Source organism: Mauremys mutica, chromosome 6 (assembly GCF_020497125.1).
Source record: "Mauremys mutica isolate MM-2020 ecotype Southern chromosome 6, ASM2049712v1, whole genome shotgun sequence".
Lineage (NCBI taxonomy): Eukaryota > Metazoa > Chordata > Testudines > Geoemydidae > Mauremys > Mauremys mutica.
The window spans coordinates 32,537,505-32,550,852 of record NC_059077.1 but is presented as its reverse complement, the minus strand read 5'-3'; the positions used below and the strand labels follow the sequence as shown (position 1 = coordinate 32,550,852).

Genomic DNA, 13,348 nt, shown 5'->3' with positions numbered 1-13,348 from the left:
CAGCTCCCAGCAGTGTCTTACTAGGTATTTTTTACTGTCTTACCCTTTTGAGGGCCTGCTCACTTATTTCTGTGTTACTTCTACTTCTAAAGGGAAGCAAATTTAAGAGTCTGGTGAGTTCTGCCAGTCTGGCACTAATGACTTGAAGATTGCACAGATTATATATTCAAGGCAGTAGAACTACAAGGTAATTTCCCCGCATACATTATGTATACAGTCATTAAGCATTGTCATGGACACTTTGTTCTGCTTCAGACTGTTGTGCCTATGATTATTCTCCAGTTGTACCTGTATATTCAAGTGACTGACTCCCTCTACTTTGGACAGGTGGATGAAGGCTTGATCATCTATGAGCACACACATAATGAGGCTGTGGGCTGGAGTGCAGAAGATTTCTTTACATTTACAGTCTCCTCCCCACCAGCAGCTCTGGATCTCCAGGTGTTTCACGTTGCCATTTCATATGAAATTAACAGACACGATCAGAGTAGTCGCCTGCTTGCAAATACAGGTAAGGTTACTGTGCTCTTTGAGACTCCTAATGTTTATGATCACATGTGGGATCCAATGAGCAAATTAGAAAAACTGCAGGGCAAACTTTTCCTCAGTAACAAGTGACCAAAATATTTATAGCATCGAGTGCAGTGTAGCTAATATTTTGCAAATGATTTCCAGTTGTTTTAGTAAACATTTAAAGGGACACTGGTCAAAATGTAGTTTAAGTCCAAAACGTATGTTTTGCAAAAACAGAAAGGTTTTTGAGTTTATTATTAATAAAAAGGTTTTTGTGAATTATTTCTTTTTTCTCTCTGTCTGATGCCTGGCCAGAAGACTAGCCTTTTTTTTTTAAGAGACCTTAAAATATTAAAGCACTTTAGAAATTCAATATATTTATTTGTTCCTCTTGAATTGCAACCACAACATTATCCTTTTTTGCTGTAATGATGTGGTAGTAATTTCTAGGGATAATAATAGAGTGTCATCTGTAGCTGTAAGGCATTGCTACATCTTTAATCCAACACCCATCCATCAATACAGGAATTTATCCCCTGACTTTTAAATCTCTACTTTTTAAAAAAAGTGTGGTAATAAATTTCTAGATTTGACAGACGGTAATGTGGGATATAAATATACCACGAGAGCATTTGAAACATTGACTCCACGTCTGTCTTCCCTGAGCTCCATTAGTATTGCTACTGCACATGTGCATCTTATTTCTGAAATGTTGCAATGACCAAGTAATAGTTTTTAAATTGCTCTTTTTCTTTCTGCAAGGTGCTATTGTTCAGGAAGGAGGTAAAGTCCTAATCAACAAAACAAATTTAGATGCTTCAAATCTATTGGTTAAGTTACCCGAGGTGCAACGTTCTGTATATGAAGTCTGGTATCAAGTTATATCTTTACCTCAGCATGGCATAATTGTGGTTGGAGAAAGAAATATTACTGAAGAAAAACCTAACTTTTCACAGTACATACTTAACAAATTTGGAATCATTTACATGCATGATAACTCTGAATCACTTGCTGATCATTTCACTTTTGCGGTTTGGTTAAACCTGAAGAGTAAGTCTGCAAGAAAGCCTGATACTGATGTTTTGGAAGAGATGTTTAATATCACCATTGTTCCAGTGAATGACCAAGTTCCAGAGTTGAAGACTAAAGGACTGCATTTGAAAGTTCTGCAAGGAGATACATCTGTGCTAGGACCAGAAAATCTGAAAGTCGAAGACTTAGACAACAGTCCAGGAGAGCTCAAATACACTGTCATTAGCAATCCCACCAATGGCCATTTAGCAATGATGAACAATCTCAGTACATCCATACAAGATTTCACGCAAGCTGATGTTGATAGTGGCAGAGTTTGGTTTGTACAAGACGGAAGTTCATCCTCTGGGGTTTTTTACTTTAGTGTGACTGATGGCAAACATCGCCCATTATACAAACTTTTCAACCTTGAAGTCACACCAGTCTCTCTCACCCTAGTCAACCTTACTGATGTGGTACTTCCACAGGGTCAGACCTCTGTCACTATTACTAATGTACAGCTTTCAGCTACAACAAATGGAAAAAATACTGACATTAGTTATGAAATAACAGTGCCCTTCAAATGTGGCCATTTACTGATTGGAAATGAGCAGGTTACTAAGTTTGAGCAGGCAGACTTACACTCAGGAAGACTATCTTATCTTATGACAAATCTCAGTGCATCCCGGGATATATTGGAGTTTATGTTGTTCACCTCAGAAAGTAATCTTACAGGACAGGTACTCAATATCATAGCAGGGCCTTTGGTGAAAGCTGCATCTGACCTGAAAATTCCAAACCAGATGGTTTATAAATTAAGGATCAAGGACCTGGATGCTACTGAATTAGCTAATCTGACAAATAGCAATCCCAAATTTGAAGTGATAGTGCCCCCAGCTCATGGAAGAATTGTAAGAAGAAGGTCAATAAATGATGCTACATTTGTAGGAATTAATTTGTTCACACAAAATGACATTGACAGAGGTATTGTGCTGATTGATGTACATGCTAATCTGACAGGTATTGATATGTTAAATGACTCGTTCACATTCATACTCAGGGCTGATGATGTGCAGCCTGCTGTAGGCTATTTTCAATATGTCATAATGCCATATGATCCTTTACTTGTGCAGAGTTTTACAAGTCACGTGCCTTTCTTAACCCACACTGACACTTTAAAAATTCATACTACTTCCAAGGATGAGCCACCAGTTTCCCAACAGGATGAGGGACATACGGAAGCACTGGGAAAGACTGTACAGATCAGGTGGCAAAACCGAAATCGCTGGGGAAATCAAAATGAGGAAGATTCATTGCTTAATGGGGAACCAGTTGAGAGCAGATCTGCAAGGACCGAGACTACAGTGAAAGCAAATGCCAAAAGTCCCAGTGTGAAGCCACGTGAAAGCAGCAACCCTTTGTCCATCATTATCCCACTTGCATCAGTGGCTCTTTTACTCATTGTCGCTGTTATTTCCGTGTGTTTTTTTCTAATGTGTCATAAGACAGAAAAGGCAAAATCTCTCAGCAAAAATCAAACACAGACAATTCCCAGCACTCCAGGTCTCAGTCTAGAACGGAGCCTGACCGTACCCATGGTCACAGTGACGCCTCTTCCAAAAGGGGCTGAAAACAGCACAGCCACCCCATTCGTGGCAGTCAGATGTAAACAGCTTCTTCCCACACCAGCTGCTTCAGCTGAAAAAAATTCTCTACAAAACAACTGGTTAAACCTTGATCCTGAAATGCTCCAGCACTGTCGAAAAACAAACCCAACTTTGAAACGCAATCAGTATTGGGTATAGAGTGTGGCCATTTTGATTAATGTAGTTTTTTTTTAAAAATATATAATGTTGACATTTGATCATTCTTTATTATATTTATTTATTATGGGTCAAATTCTGCTCTCTTTATTTTGAGCATGACCCAAACCTCAGTGAAGGCAATGCGCTGACTCCTATTGACTTCAGTGGGCTTTGGATCAGACCCTTAGTTATTATGATACCCACTGATTTCAGTGCCTTCTTTATCCTTGCGTATTTTAAATTAACTCATTATTTGCAATATTTTTTATTACCCTTGAAAGGGATAAGGCAGCATCAACATTGTGTCATTTACTGTATATTTTTATATAATATCACTTTTTAAAGAATCAAATTTGATACAAATAATTTGTATCTTGTCTGAACCAGCTTACTTTAAAGAAAATGCAACTGTTTTCATAAATAATTGCCAAGATGCTAATCTCAGGAACGTCAGTTAAACCTGAATGCTGTTCAAAGACCAGTGCTAAAGCAACAAAGCTGTGATTATGTTGACAAGTATTCATCAAGATCCTTGGGCTGGAAGCCTAGGATTCTTCTCCACAAGGATACTACAGCAGTGATAATAGATATGTGATTCTGGTAAAACACTTATTACTAGGAGCTTTTGTTTGTTCTTTTTGTCATTTATTTTTAAAGTCTAGCCTCAAAGGTCTGCTGAATGTCAGAAGGCATGTCTGACCTCTAATCCACATGGCAAAAAACTATCAGTCAGCCTGTCTACAGCATTATCTTTAAGCTCTGGGTTTTGTCTGCAGAAACATATCAAATGTCCTACTGCTGTCTAAGGGCTGAATTCTGTCCTCAGTAACACAAGTTCTGCTGTGTTTGAAGTCAGTGAGGCCAATCTATGAGACAGCAGAATTTAGTCCTCTACCATACAATAGAATTTATTGTTAAACTACTGAGAAAAATAAATCTGTGTGAAGTTGAGAAAATGAATATACTATGGAAGAGTTTCATAACTTAAGCTTAAACTGCAGCAAGGGAGGTTTAGGTTGGACATTAGGAAAAAGTTCCTAACTGTCAGAGTGGTTAAACATTGGAATAAACTGCCTAGGGAGGTTGTGGAATCTCCATCTCTGGAGATATTTAAGAGTAGGTTAGATAAATGTCTATCAGGGATGGTCTAGACAGTATTTGGTCCTGCCATGTGGGCAGGGGACTGGACTCGATGACCTCTCGAGGTCCCATCTAGTCCTAGAATCTATGAATCTATCAAGGGACTTTGATTGTTTGTGCCTTAAACACTATGAAATAAATTACTTCAGTTTAGCAACATTGATAAAATGTGCAATAATTTCTCTTTAAAGGGAATATTTCATTTGTATGAAAGTCCTTGCTAAACAGTGATATACAATCCAGTTTTAAGGTCCAATCCTGCCTTCAGTGAAGACAATGGCAAAACTTCCATTGACTTCAAAGAGAGCAGAACTCGACCTTAATAGAAAATTGCTGAGATCTTAACTGATCCCATTATGTATTGCCTGATCTATTTTGAAAATTTTATTTGGAAAGACCATTTCCCAGCTTCTAAACCAGCTTTTATGTGATGATCACGTACCTGGTGTGGACTCACCACAATACTTTACAGAGTTCATACTAAAATGTCATTGTAATTTGACATCCAAATACTACCATTCTTACTTTAACATCCAGGACTGTAGTTGTATAAATGTTCTCATTGCCATTTCCTTCAAATCATAAGGAACTGTTTAACCATAAACTGTATCCCCCCCCATTTATTTATTCCATTTAGGTGAAATTCATCCCAGTGCAGGGGGCCTTTCCAAGGCCTTGGTTACCACTATGCCCTGAGTGCCAAATTATGGATGCTTAAGCACAGGAGTGCTGGGGAAGGGAAAGGCACAGGGCACTTTCCTAATCCCTCACCTCTCCCAGCCATGGACAGTTGTAATTAAGATGCTTTATGATATGTCATATGGTATAGGGATTCCAGAGGGTCTGTTTCTACTGGAAAGCCCCCCAAGGGTACATAAACACTCAGGGTCAAATCCTCAGCTGGTGAAGTCAGTGGAGCTACGCCAGTTCAGACCAGCTAATGATCTGGTCCATAGGTTAAGTATTCCCAAATTAAAATGTGTTTGATGACTTAGGGCCCAACCCTGCAGTCCTTGTACAGGCACAACTTCCACTGAGTCCATAAGGATAATGTGAGTGTATCCTGAATAAGAATTACAGAATTAAACACTGTTCACCAGTGGACTATTGTGATTTCAGAAACTAACATTTTACAGTCGATGTCCAATGTATTGTTTTTACTTCATCTTATAAGTGTATTTTTGTTTTGTAAAAGTGGGATTTTTTTAAAGGGTCCTTTTGTGACGTTGCACTCCATATGTTTTATGGAAATATGCTTATGAGTATGAATATGAAGTAACTGGAATATGCTTTATGCAAAAGGTCTCTGTGACCGAAGCCATCACAGTGGCGTAGTCGAATAGGATATTTGCACAGCTGATTGCTTTGAGACACCGGTAGTGAGTTTTAAGTGTTGTGGCTGGAGAACAGACAAAGCAGGGCCACCCGGGGGGGGGGGGGCAAGAGGGGCAATTTGCCCCAGGCCCCGGGTCCCGCCGGGGCCCCCACGAGAGTTTTTCGGGGGCCCTGGTGCGGGGTCCTTCACTCGCTCTGGGGGGTCTGGAAAACTCTTGCGGGGCCCGGGCCCCCGGAGCTTCTTCCGCTCCCGGTCTTTGTCGGCGGGGGGTCCTTATGCTCTGGGGCGGAAGGACCCCCCGCCGGCAACTTACCGCCGAAGTGGGACCCACCGCCGAAATGCAGCCGGGTCTTCGGCGGTAATTCAGCGGTGGGGGCCCCTTCCATTCCGGGACCTGCCGCCGAAGTGCCCCGAAGACCCGCGGTGGGGGCCCCCCGCCGCTGAATTACCGCCGAAGACCCGGCTGCAGTTCGGCGGCGGGTCCCGCTTCGGCAGCAGGGGGTCCCTGCCGCGGGTCTTCGGGGCACTTTGGTGGTGGGTCCCGGAACAGAAGGGGCCTCCCGCCACCAAATTACCGCCGAAGCGGGGGCCCCCCGCCACCAAAGACCCCAGGCCCCCGGAATCCTCTGGGCGGCCCTGAGACAAAGTGGTTACTGGTTGTTATTTTCTGTTTCCTTATTTTGGGTTAGGGAAATAGAGACAGAACAGTATGCAAAATAAGTAAGAGTGAAGCACAGAAGAAGCTAGAACTGCACAGGTTGCAGATTGCCCAAAAAGGCTGAACACTGGGTGCTGGGAAAGTCTGTGTTAACTAAGAAGCCCCTGAGCTGAGTGGATCTCAGTTTCAGTGACCCAACCTCTCTCTGGGTCTGTGCTGAAGCTGACTGAAGTGTCTAACTCAGCAAGATAGGAGTTGAGGGGCACCTGTTTTGGCAGGAGGGTTGTTCTCAGTGGTATCCCAGCTCATTGAGTGACAGTCTCAAGGGAAGACACATGAAAATTGATGTGCAATTTGCCTGGGAAAAGGCTGCCATGAAGGCAGAAGCAGCCAGACAAAGAGCTGCACATCAGCAAGCACTAGACTTAAAAGACAAAGAGATTGAAGCACAGAAAGCTGCCCAGGAGAAGAAGGAAAGATAGAGGCAGCATGCTCAGGAGGAGAAGAAAAGAGAACTGGGTAGCAGATGCCCTGTCCAGAAAAGAGGAATTTTAGATGTACTGCCTCCACCATGGATGGTGTCATGGCAGTAAATTCAGGAGGAGGGTGTGATGTTGCACTCCATATGTTTTATGGAAATATGCTTATGAGTGTAAATATGATGTAACTGGAAAAGGTCTCTGTGACCGAACCCATCACAGTGGAGACTGAACCCATCACACCTTTCATTACCAAATAGATTTCAAAATTGCAACATAAGATTGTGATGAAAAGATTTGTAAGAACAACAAAGAATTCAGTTTTATACATTGCAACGTGTTGTTTTTTAAAAAGCTATAAAAAGTTGAATTATAGAGCAGAAATACATCACTTTATCCTGCTACAAATAAAATCTTGTTTCTCAGTTTCCTAGTGTTCTTTTTTTAATGGTATATATTTCATTGGACTATAAATAGGCTTTTCCACACAAAATCAGATCACTGGTGCATCATATCTGCTTCTAACAGTGGTTGGAACTTGATGCTACAAAGACAAATGTGAATTTATTCCACCACGCACCTAACTGTTCAGAATAATGTAGTATCGAGCTATATATAGTAGTTTGCACAAGTTCACAAGGTACTGCATTTGATTTATTTCAACAAGTTTTTCCACATCCAGTTGCTCCATAAACTGGGAAGAAGATATTTGGAATTCTTGATCTTGACTCCTAATGCATTTTTTTCTAGATGTATTTTGTTATTTAGAAAATGTCTCACATCCTTTGATCTATCATGTCTGATCTTTTAAAGTGTAAATCATTTTGTGTTTAGTAGCCTGGAAGACATATCTAAAAGTTACTTCATTTAGTTTGCTAGGGATGTCTTACACTAGTTACTTGACAGCATGCTGACAAGCTATGTGTTGCATTAAGCAATAGGAAGCAAATCTAGCACCATAGTGAAAAGGGTGTTTTGTGAAATGCAAGTACAATAACCCTCTATCCTGCTACCATTCAGCCATTTGAAACTGTCAAGCTGCATTGTTGAGCTGTATTTTTGTATTTGTATTATGACAGTGTCTAGAAACCAAACAAGAATCGGGGCCCCATTGTGCTAGGTACCATATAAACACAGAGTAGTCTGCAGTACCTGCTTTGGAGAACTTAGAGTCTAACTGCTTATTTGGGAAAAATATGAGGTGCCGAGTGACTTCAGTTCTCCCTGGAATCATGAGGAGTAGAAAGTGCTCAGCACTAGAACTGCTCAGAATTTGTAGACAAAATGTTGTTTTGTTGGGAAGTTAATTTCCAATAAAATTGGGACATTAAATAAATAAATAAATGTAAAGGTCAAAATGGACAAGTAAAGGTTCCAGAATTATTGAAATGAGAGGTTTCAATTGACCCAATCTGATTTTTTTCCCCGGATTTTCAGGTCGTGATTTCTACTTTTCAATACAGGGAGTCCTCGGACTTATGACACAATTCATTCCTCAGAATTGTGTTGTAAGTTGAAACCGCTTTTCCCATAGAAATCAATAGTATGAAGGGAGGATCGGTTCCTGAACCAAGGCTTGATACACTATTTTCACCACAATAACCCAGTTTTTTGTACTAAATGAATTATAGATGACTAATGTTGCAACATCAGTGTATTTACACTATTTTGTAAAAAGCATTCAAATAAACATATAAATTCACATATGCTGCTCAGAATGCCAGCAACACAGGTTCAGCCAGGGAGAATGGCTCACATGCTGAGCCTCAACCAATCACTGTTCAAGCTTTCTGATTGGCTGGGGCCATGAGCCAATCAAAAACAAGTGGCAACCCTACCCGGCAACAAGCTCCCCTGCTGCCTCAAAGCCAGTCAGAAGCAACCCCTTCCAGCTCCATACCAGTAAAACGCAACCAGGAAGTGATTTCAAGCGAACTTTATGCAAATCGAGCATCATAAGGGCGAAACGGGCAGTCAGTTGAAAAGCCTCATAAATGGCATCTGACGTAAGTCGGGCGTCATAAGTCTAAGGACTCCCTGTATGTGTGATTTCCACTTTTTGTTCCGATTCAGTACAGGGGAAAAAAAATAATTCTCAAAAATCTGAATGGGAAAGAGAACGATTTCCTGCCCAGCTCTACTCTGCACCTTGCAGTACTGGGCCTAAAAGCAGGACATCAATATCAGTAACAGCATTCAGTTCTCCCCTTTTCACATGCACATACTCTTGCTCTTCATTAAGCATCTAAGAATGTTGTGCTAAAAAATGTTTCTTCATGTTTTTTTGCTCCCTGTACTTATAAAGCTTTTGCTTCTTCCATCTCAGTAAAATTAATAGAAGCAACATGAAACTAGTTACTCATTTCTGCTGCAAGTTAAAAACGGTATAGCTTCTCTTGCTTTGCTACGGCCAAACCCAACAGTGAGACTGGTGCAGTGCCCCAAAATGCAAGCTGCCTTCCCACACCCAGCATCTTTTCAAATCTATCCTGTTATTGTTTGAAGTGTAGTCAATGAATATTTTTAAACATGCTGAAAATAATTGTCCTGGCAAATGCAATGGAAACACTATTAATTTATCTTAACTTGATTCAAAGTAAAATTAAATGTTCAATTCCTGCCAGAGCTGCATATCTGAAATTCAATCCTAGCAGAAAGTGTTTGTGATTTGTGAAATCCCTGGCTTGGAAGCTGTTCACAGAAAGACTCTGTAATGAAGCCTTTTCTTCAACGTGCTCATTTTTCCCATTTCTAGACTTGCTTCTGTGTTTCTTGGTACTTTTATGCACCTGCTGAAACCACTACCGACTGATTAAGTTGTTTGTTTGCAGGCTGAGGTTTTAGCTGAGTAACATTTTCTTAACCTCACAGTGAGAGAGGCATTAGATCTCATAGACTGGCTGGAAAAGTAGAGACTGAGCAGATTAAGTATTGAAATCGTGCTGTATTGAATAGCTCAGAACTGTTTGGACCGGAAACAAAAAACTAGATCTTCATTAAATGCATAGCATATGATTGATGATAAAGTCCATGTACTGCATTTAATGTACTTTATTTTGCATAGCATCTTTCATGTATGTTGCCAGAAAATACTTCACTGAGTGAAGTAACACAATAACAGAGATCATTAAAAACGGGGGAGAGAGAAATTAAGATGAGATATATTTCAGCTAATAACCGGAATGAGATGGAGAGTCAGGAAGGCAGAGAGATTTTTCCAGCCAACAAAAGATGCAGAAGAGGTTTCTACATCAACAAGAAGAGAGAGAGACCAATTGTAGACAAGCAGAGGGAATGAGGAGGGCAAGAGAGAGGCAAGTTCTATGAGGTAGGCTGGACTTGGCAGGATCCAAGTACAGAGAAGGATTTAAGAACAAGGAGAGCAATTTGGAACTGGATCCTGAAATCAGTGATGAGCCGGTAGAGTGTGGATAGCAGAGGTGAAGCAGCAGTGCTTCTGTGTATGTGCAAGAAGCAGGTAGTAGTATTCCACATATACTGGGCCTTGAGAATGGACCATGGGCCACAGAAAATGGAGTTGCTGAAAAGAATCAAGGTGAAAGGAGGGAGTTTTCTTGACTGAGTGGCTGGTGAGATGCTGTAGTTAAAAGGTGCGTGTCTCTATGTAACTCTACGCCTGTTGCAGGAGATTGAAAAGGAAGATTCATTTGGCTATAAGACAAACATTTTGAATGTTTTCTCCATTTACATGAGTAGCTGGCACTGTCACAAACCCCATTTCAGGGGACTCCTTGATGAGCAAGTCATTGAAATCTTAACTTATAGGTAGGAATTACTGATTCGTTTTCAGACTAACACTTGTCCAGTCTGACTCAGCTGAGTATCGTATAGTGTGATCCAGATGTTGCAACAACATTCTTTGATGAATGAAAAAAAATAGTTTATTGCTTTAAAAATAAATAAAAATAAATCTTGTAAATGTCTCCAGTAGTATAGTAAGGAAAGGTTTAATGTGAATTCGTATGGAGTTTTAACTCTCTCTGCTAAACAGAATTTGAAAGGTTTTCATATTTAAAAATACGTGTTTATTTGCAAACATTAAAAGGCATTTATAATTTGGCTCTATAGGCCCTAATTCTAAGCAGCATCTGCTCAATGTGACGCTGGATGGGGAGTAGTACAGATCCCTGAAGACTGCTTTAATTTACCCCTTGCTTCTCACAACAACCCCAAAGGGCTGTTCCAGAGACTAAGGAGAGCCAGAGTGCAGAGGTGACCGGGTTACTACCCCTTTGAATCAACCCGAAGTAGAGCAGGGACCAGAATCTGGCCTAAAATGCCATGCTCTATTCCTGTATCTAAAAACTGGTATCTCTGCATCTATGTGGATATTTAAGATGTCCAGATAGAAATTGGTACAGAAGATAAAAAGGGGGCAAGTCAGGCTGAGTTGTGCAGCACTTCACAAAAGTAAGTGAAGAGGTGGTGGTGCTACAAAGTTTAGGTGTACACATGAAATCATGAGAGTAGTTGTGTGAATAACTTCCATCCCATCATACACCTGTAGACAACTACAATCCATGAAAAATAAGAAAAATGAAATTCTCTATTTTTTAAGTTACAGCAGGGCTATCACCCCTATCAGAGTCTCTAGGAGATGGACTTTTAGAGGGCTCAGGGGCCTAGATCCCAAGATCAGATCTGGATGCCAATTGATTATATATACTCTGATGGGGAGAGAGATAAAAATCATACAATTTTTAATAGTTTATTTGTGGTCTGGCCTAACTCCCTGGAAACACATAAGCCACCTGTAAAGACAAACATCTCATTTGTTCAAATGGCGCCAATTTAATACTTATCTATGCATTGGATTGATGGCCCTGAAGTCGGCGGTCCTATTGATTCATATACAAAGACCAGTGTGACAAATAATATCCTACCACAACATTTCATTCCTGGCTTGGGGGAAATCAGCTGTAAGGCTTAGACTAGTGTCTATGCCTATTCCTTCCTCAGAGGCTCTGCTGAGTTTGCCAATTGGTACCCATTGTGCTGGTGGGATTTTGTCCCCATGGGAACTGGACTAAACACCAATTTATCTTACACAGACCACTCCAAAGCCACCAGATGGTAATAATTTTGTCACTACTGACCTGGATTCAAACCAGCCACCTACTGACCTGAAAGCAAAAGATGCAATAGAAAATCTCTGGCTCATTACTAAAGCCCGAGATATCCAAACCTTCTATAAGTATCTTTAATCAGAAGGTTCATTACACACAAATTATTGTTGTTACTGTATGGGAACTCATCATTTTGTTCCCTTTAGATACACAGTACAGCTGCAAGTATAAGCCATGTCATAATTTTAAGCTTCCTGTGGTCTGGGTGAAGTTGTGTAGTCTGGGTGAAGTTATCAGCTAGTCTTTTCCTAATACAGATAGGCCCCTTTTATAGATTAAGGGCCAGTCCTCAGTGCATTAGGAAGCATTGCACAGCTTCAGACAATGCAGGGGCATATTCTCTCTGTGTTTTGATCTGCTCAGAACCTGAGAGGGGATGGGGACTGTTGGAAGCTGTGAATTAGTGGAGGGAGCTGTACTCTGCTTCTCCGCATCTCTCATATATCCTGCACATTGAGGGAGTGGTGTAGGAGCTGATTCTGCCAGGTTCACACCGTCTGAGAAGTGGTGGGGAAATTCTCAGATTTACAGCCCTGGCCAGATCCCAGCTCCTTGAGAAGATATGCAAACATACACAGCTACCACTTTAACTTCTGGTTTTTTGTAATATTTTTTTTAATCACAGAAAAGGCCCATCACAAAATCTTGACATCAGTATATATAAACTACATATTTGGGTTAGATCTTTAGCTGGTTTAAACTGGCGTACTGCTGTTGAAGTCAGTGGACCACATTGATCTATACCAGTTGGGGATCTGGCCCGTCATCTATAAAATGTTGATTTTCATCATGCCATTGTACATGAAAGACATATTATATCATGGCCCCAATAGCGTATTTTCCCCTATTTTGTCACCCATGTAAAGTTAAATTTTCTCCATTAAGGATTTGATATTGTTTCAACTGGCGTTGTTAGAGTTCTATTATCTGATTCTTACATGTTCTATTATTAACAAAATCATATTCAGCTATGACTGAAACATGCTTTGAGTACTGTGTAAGAGTCATATTGTCAGATAAAGTTAAAGCATATGTTTCAAAGTGCCAAAGATGGGTAAAGTATCTCACAAAGATTCTTTACCGTACGTCACTGACCTCAACCTCTAACCCATTACAGAAAGAGAGAGATGCAAACGACTAATATTTTCCACAGGAATAGATGATTAAGACCAAAGAGGATGCCTGACTCAGTGTCTACAACCTATCTTTGAAGGTCCCTTAAAAAAACTAGAAACAGGAAATTGCCTGGTTTCGTTTCA

The 13,348-nt window shown here is 40.5% G+C and overlaps 1 protein-coding gene across 1 annotated transcript in view; it reads left to right on the top strand.

Moving 5' to 3' along the window:
* Positions 1–4,438, top strand: part of LOC123372862 (chondroitin sulfate proteoglycan 4-like) — a 42,140-nt gene extending 37,702 nt beyond the window's left edge. Inside the window, exons 8-9 of the mRNA XM_045021416.1 lie at positions 328–511; positions 1,276–4,438. Of these exons, the coding sequence (XP_044877351.1) occupies positions 328–511; positions 1,276–3,329 (2,238 nt within the window). The 3' untranslated portion in view covers positions 3,330–4,438. The remainder of the gene's footprint in view (positions 1–327; positions 512–1,275) is intronic.
* The last annotated feature ends 8,910 nt before the right edge of the window (positions 4,439–13,348 follow it).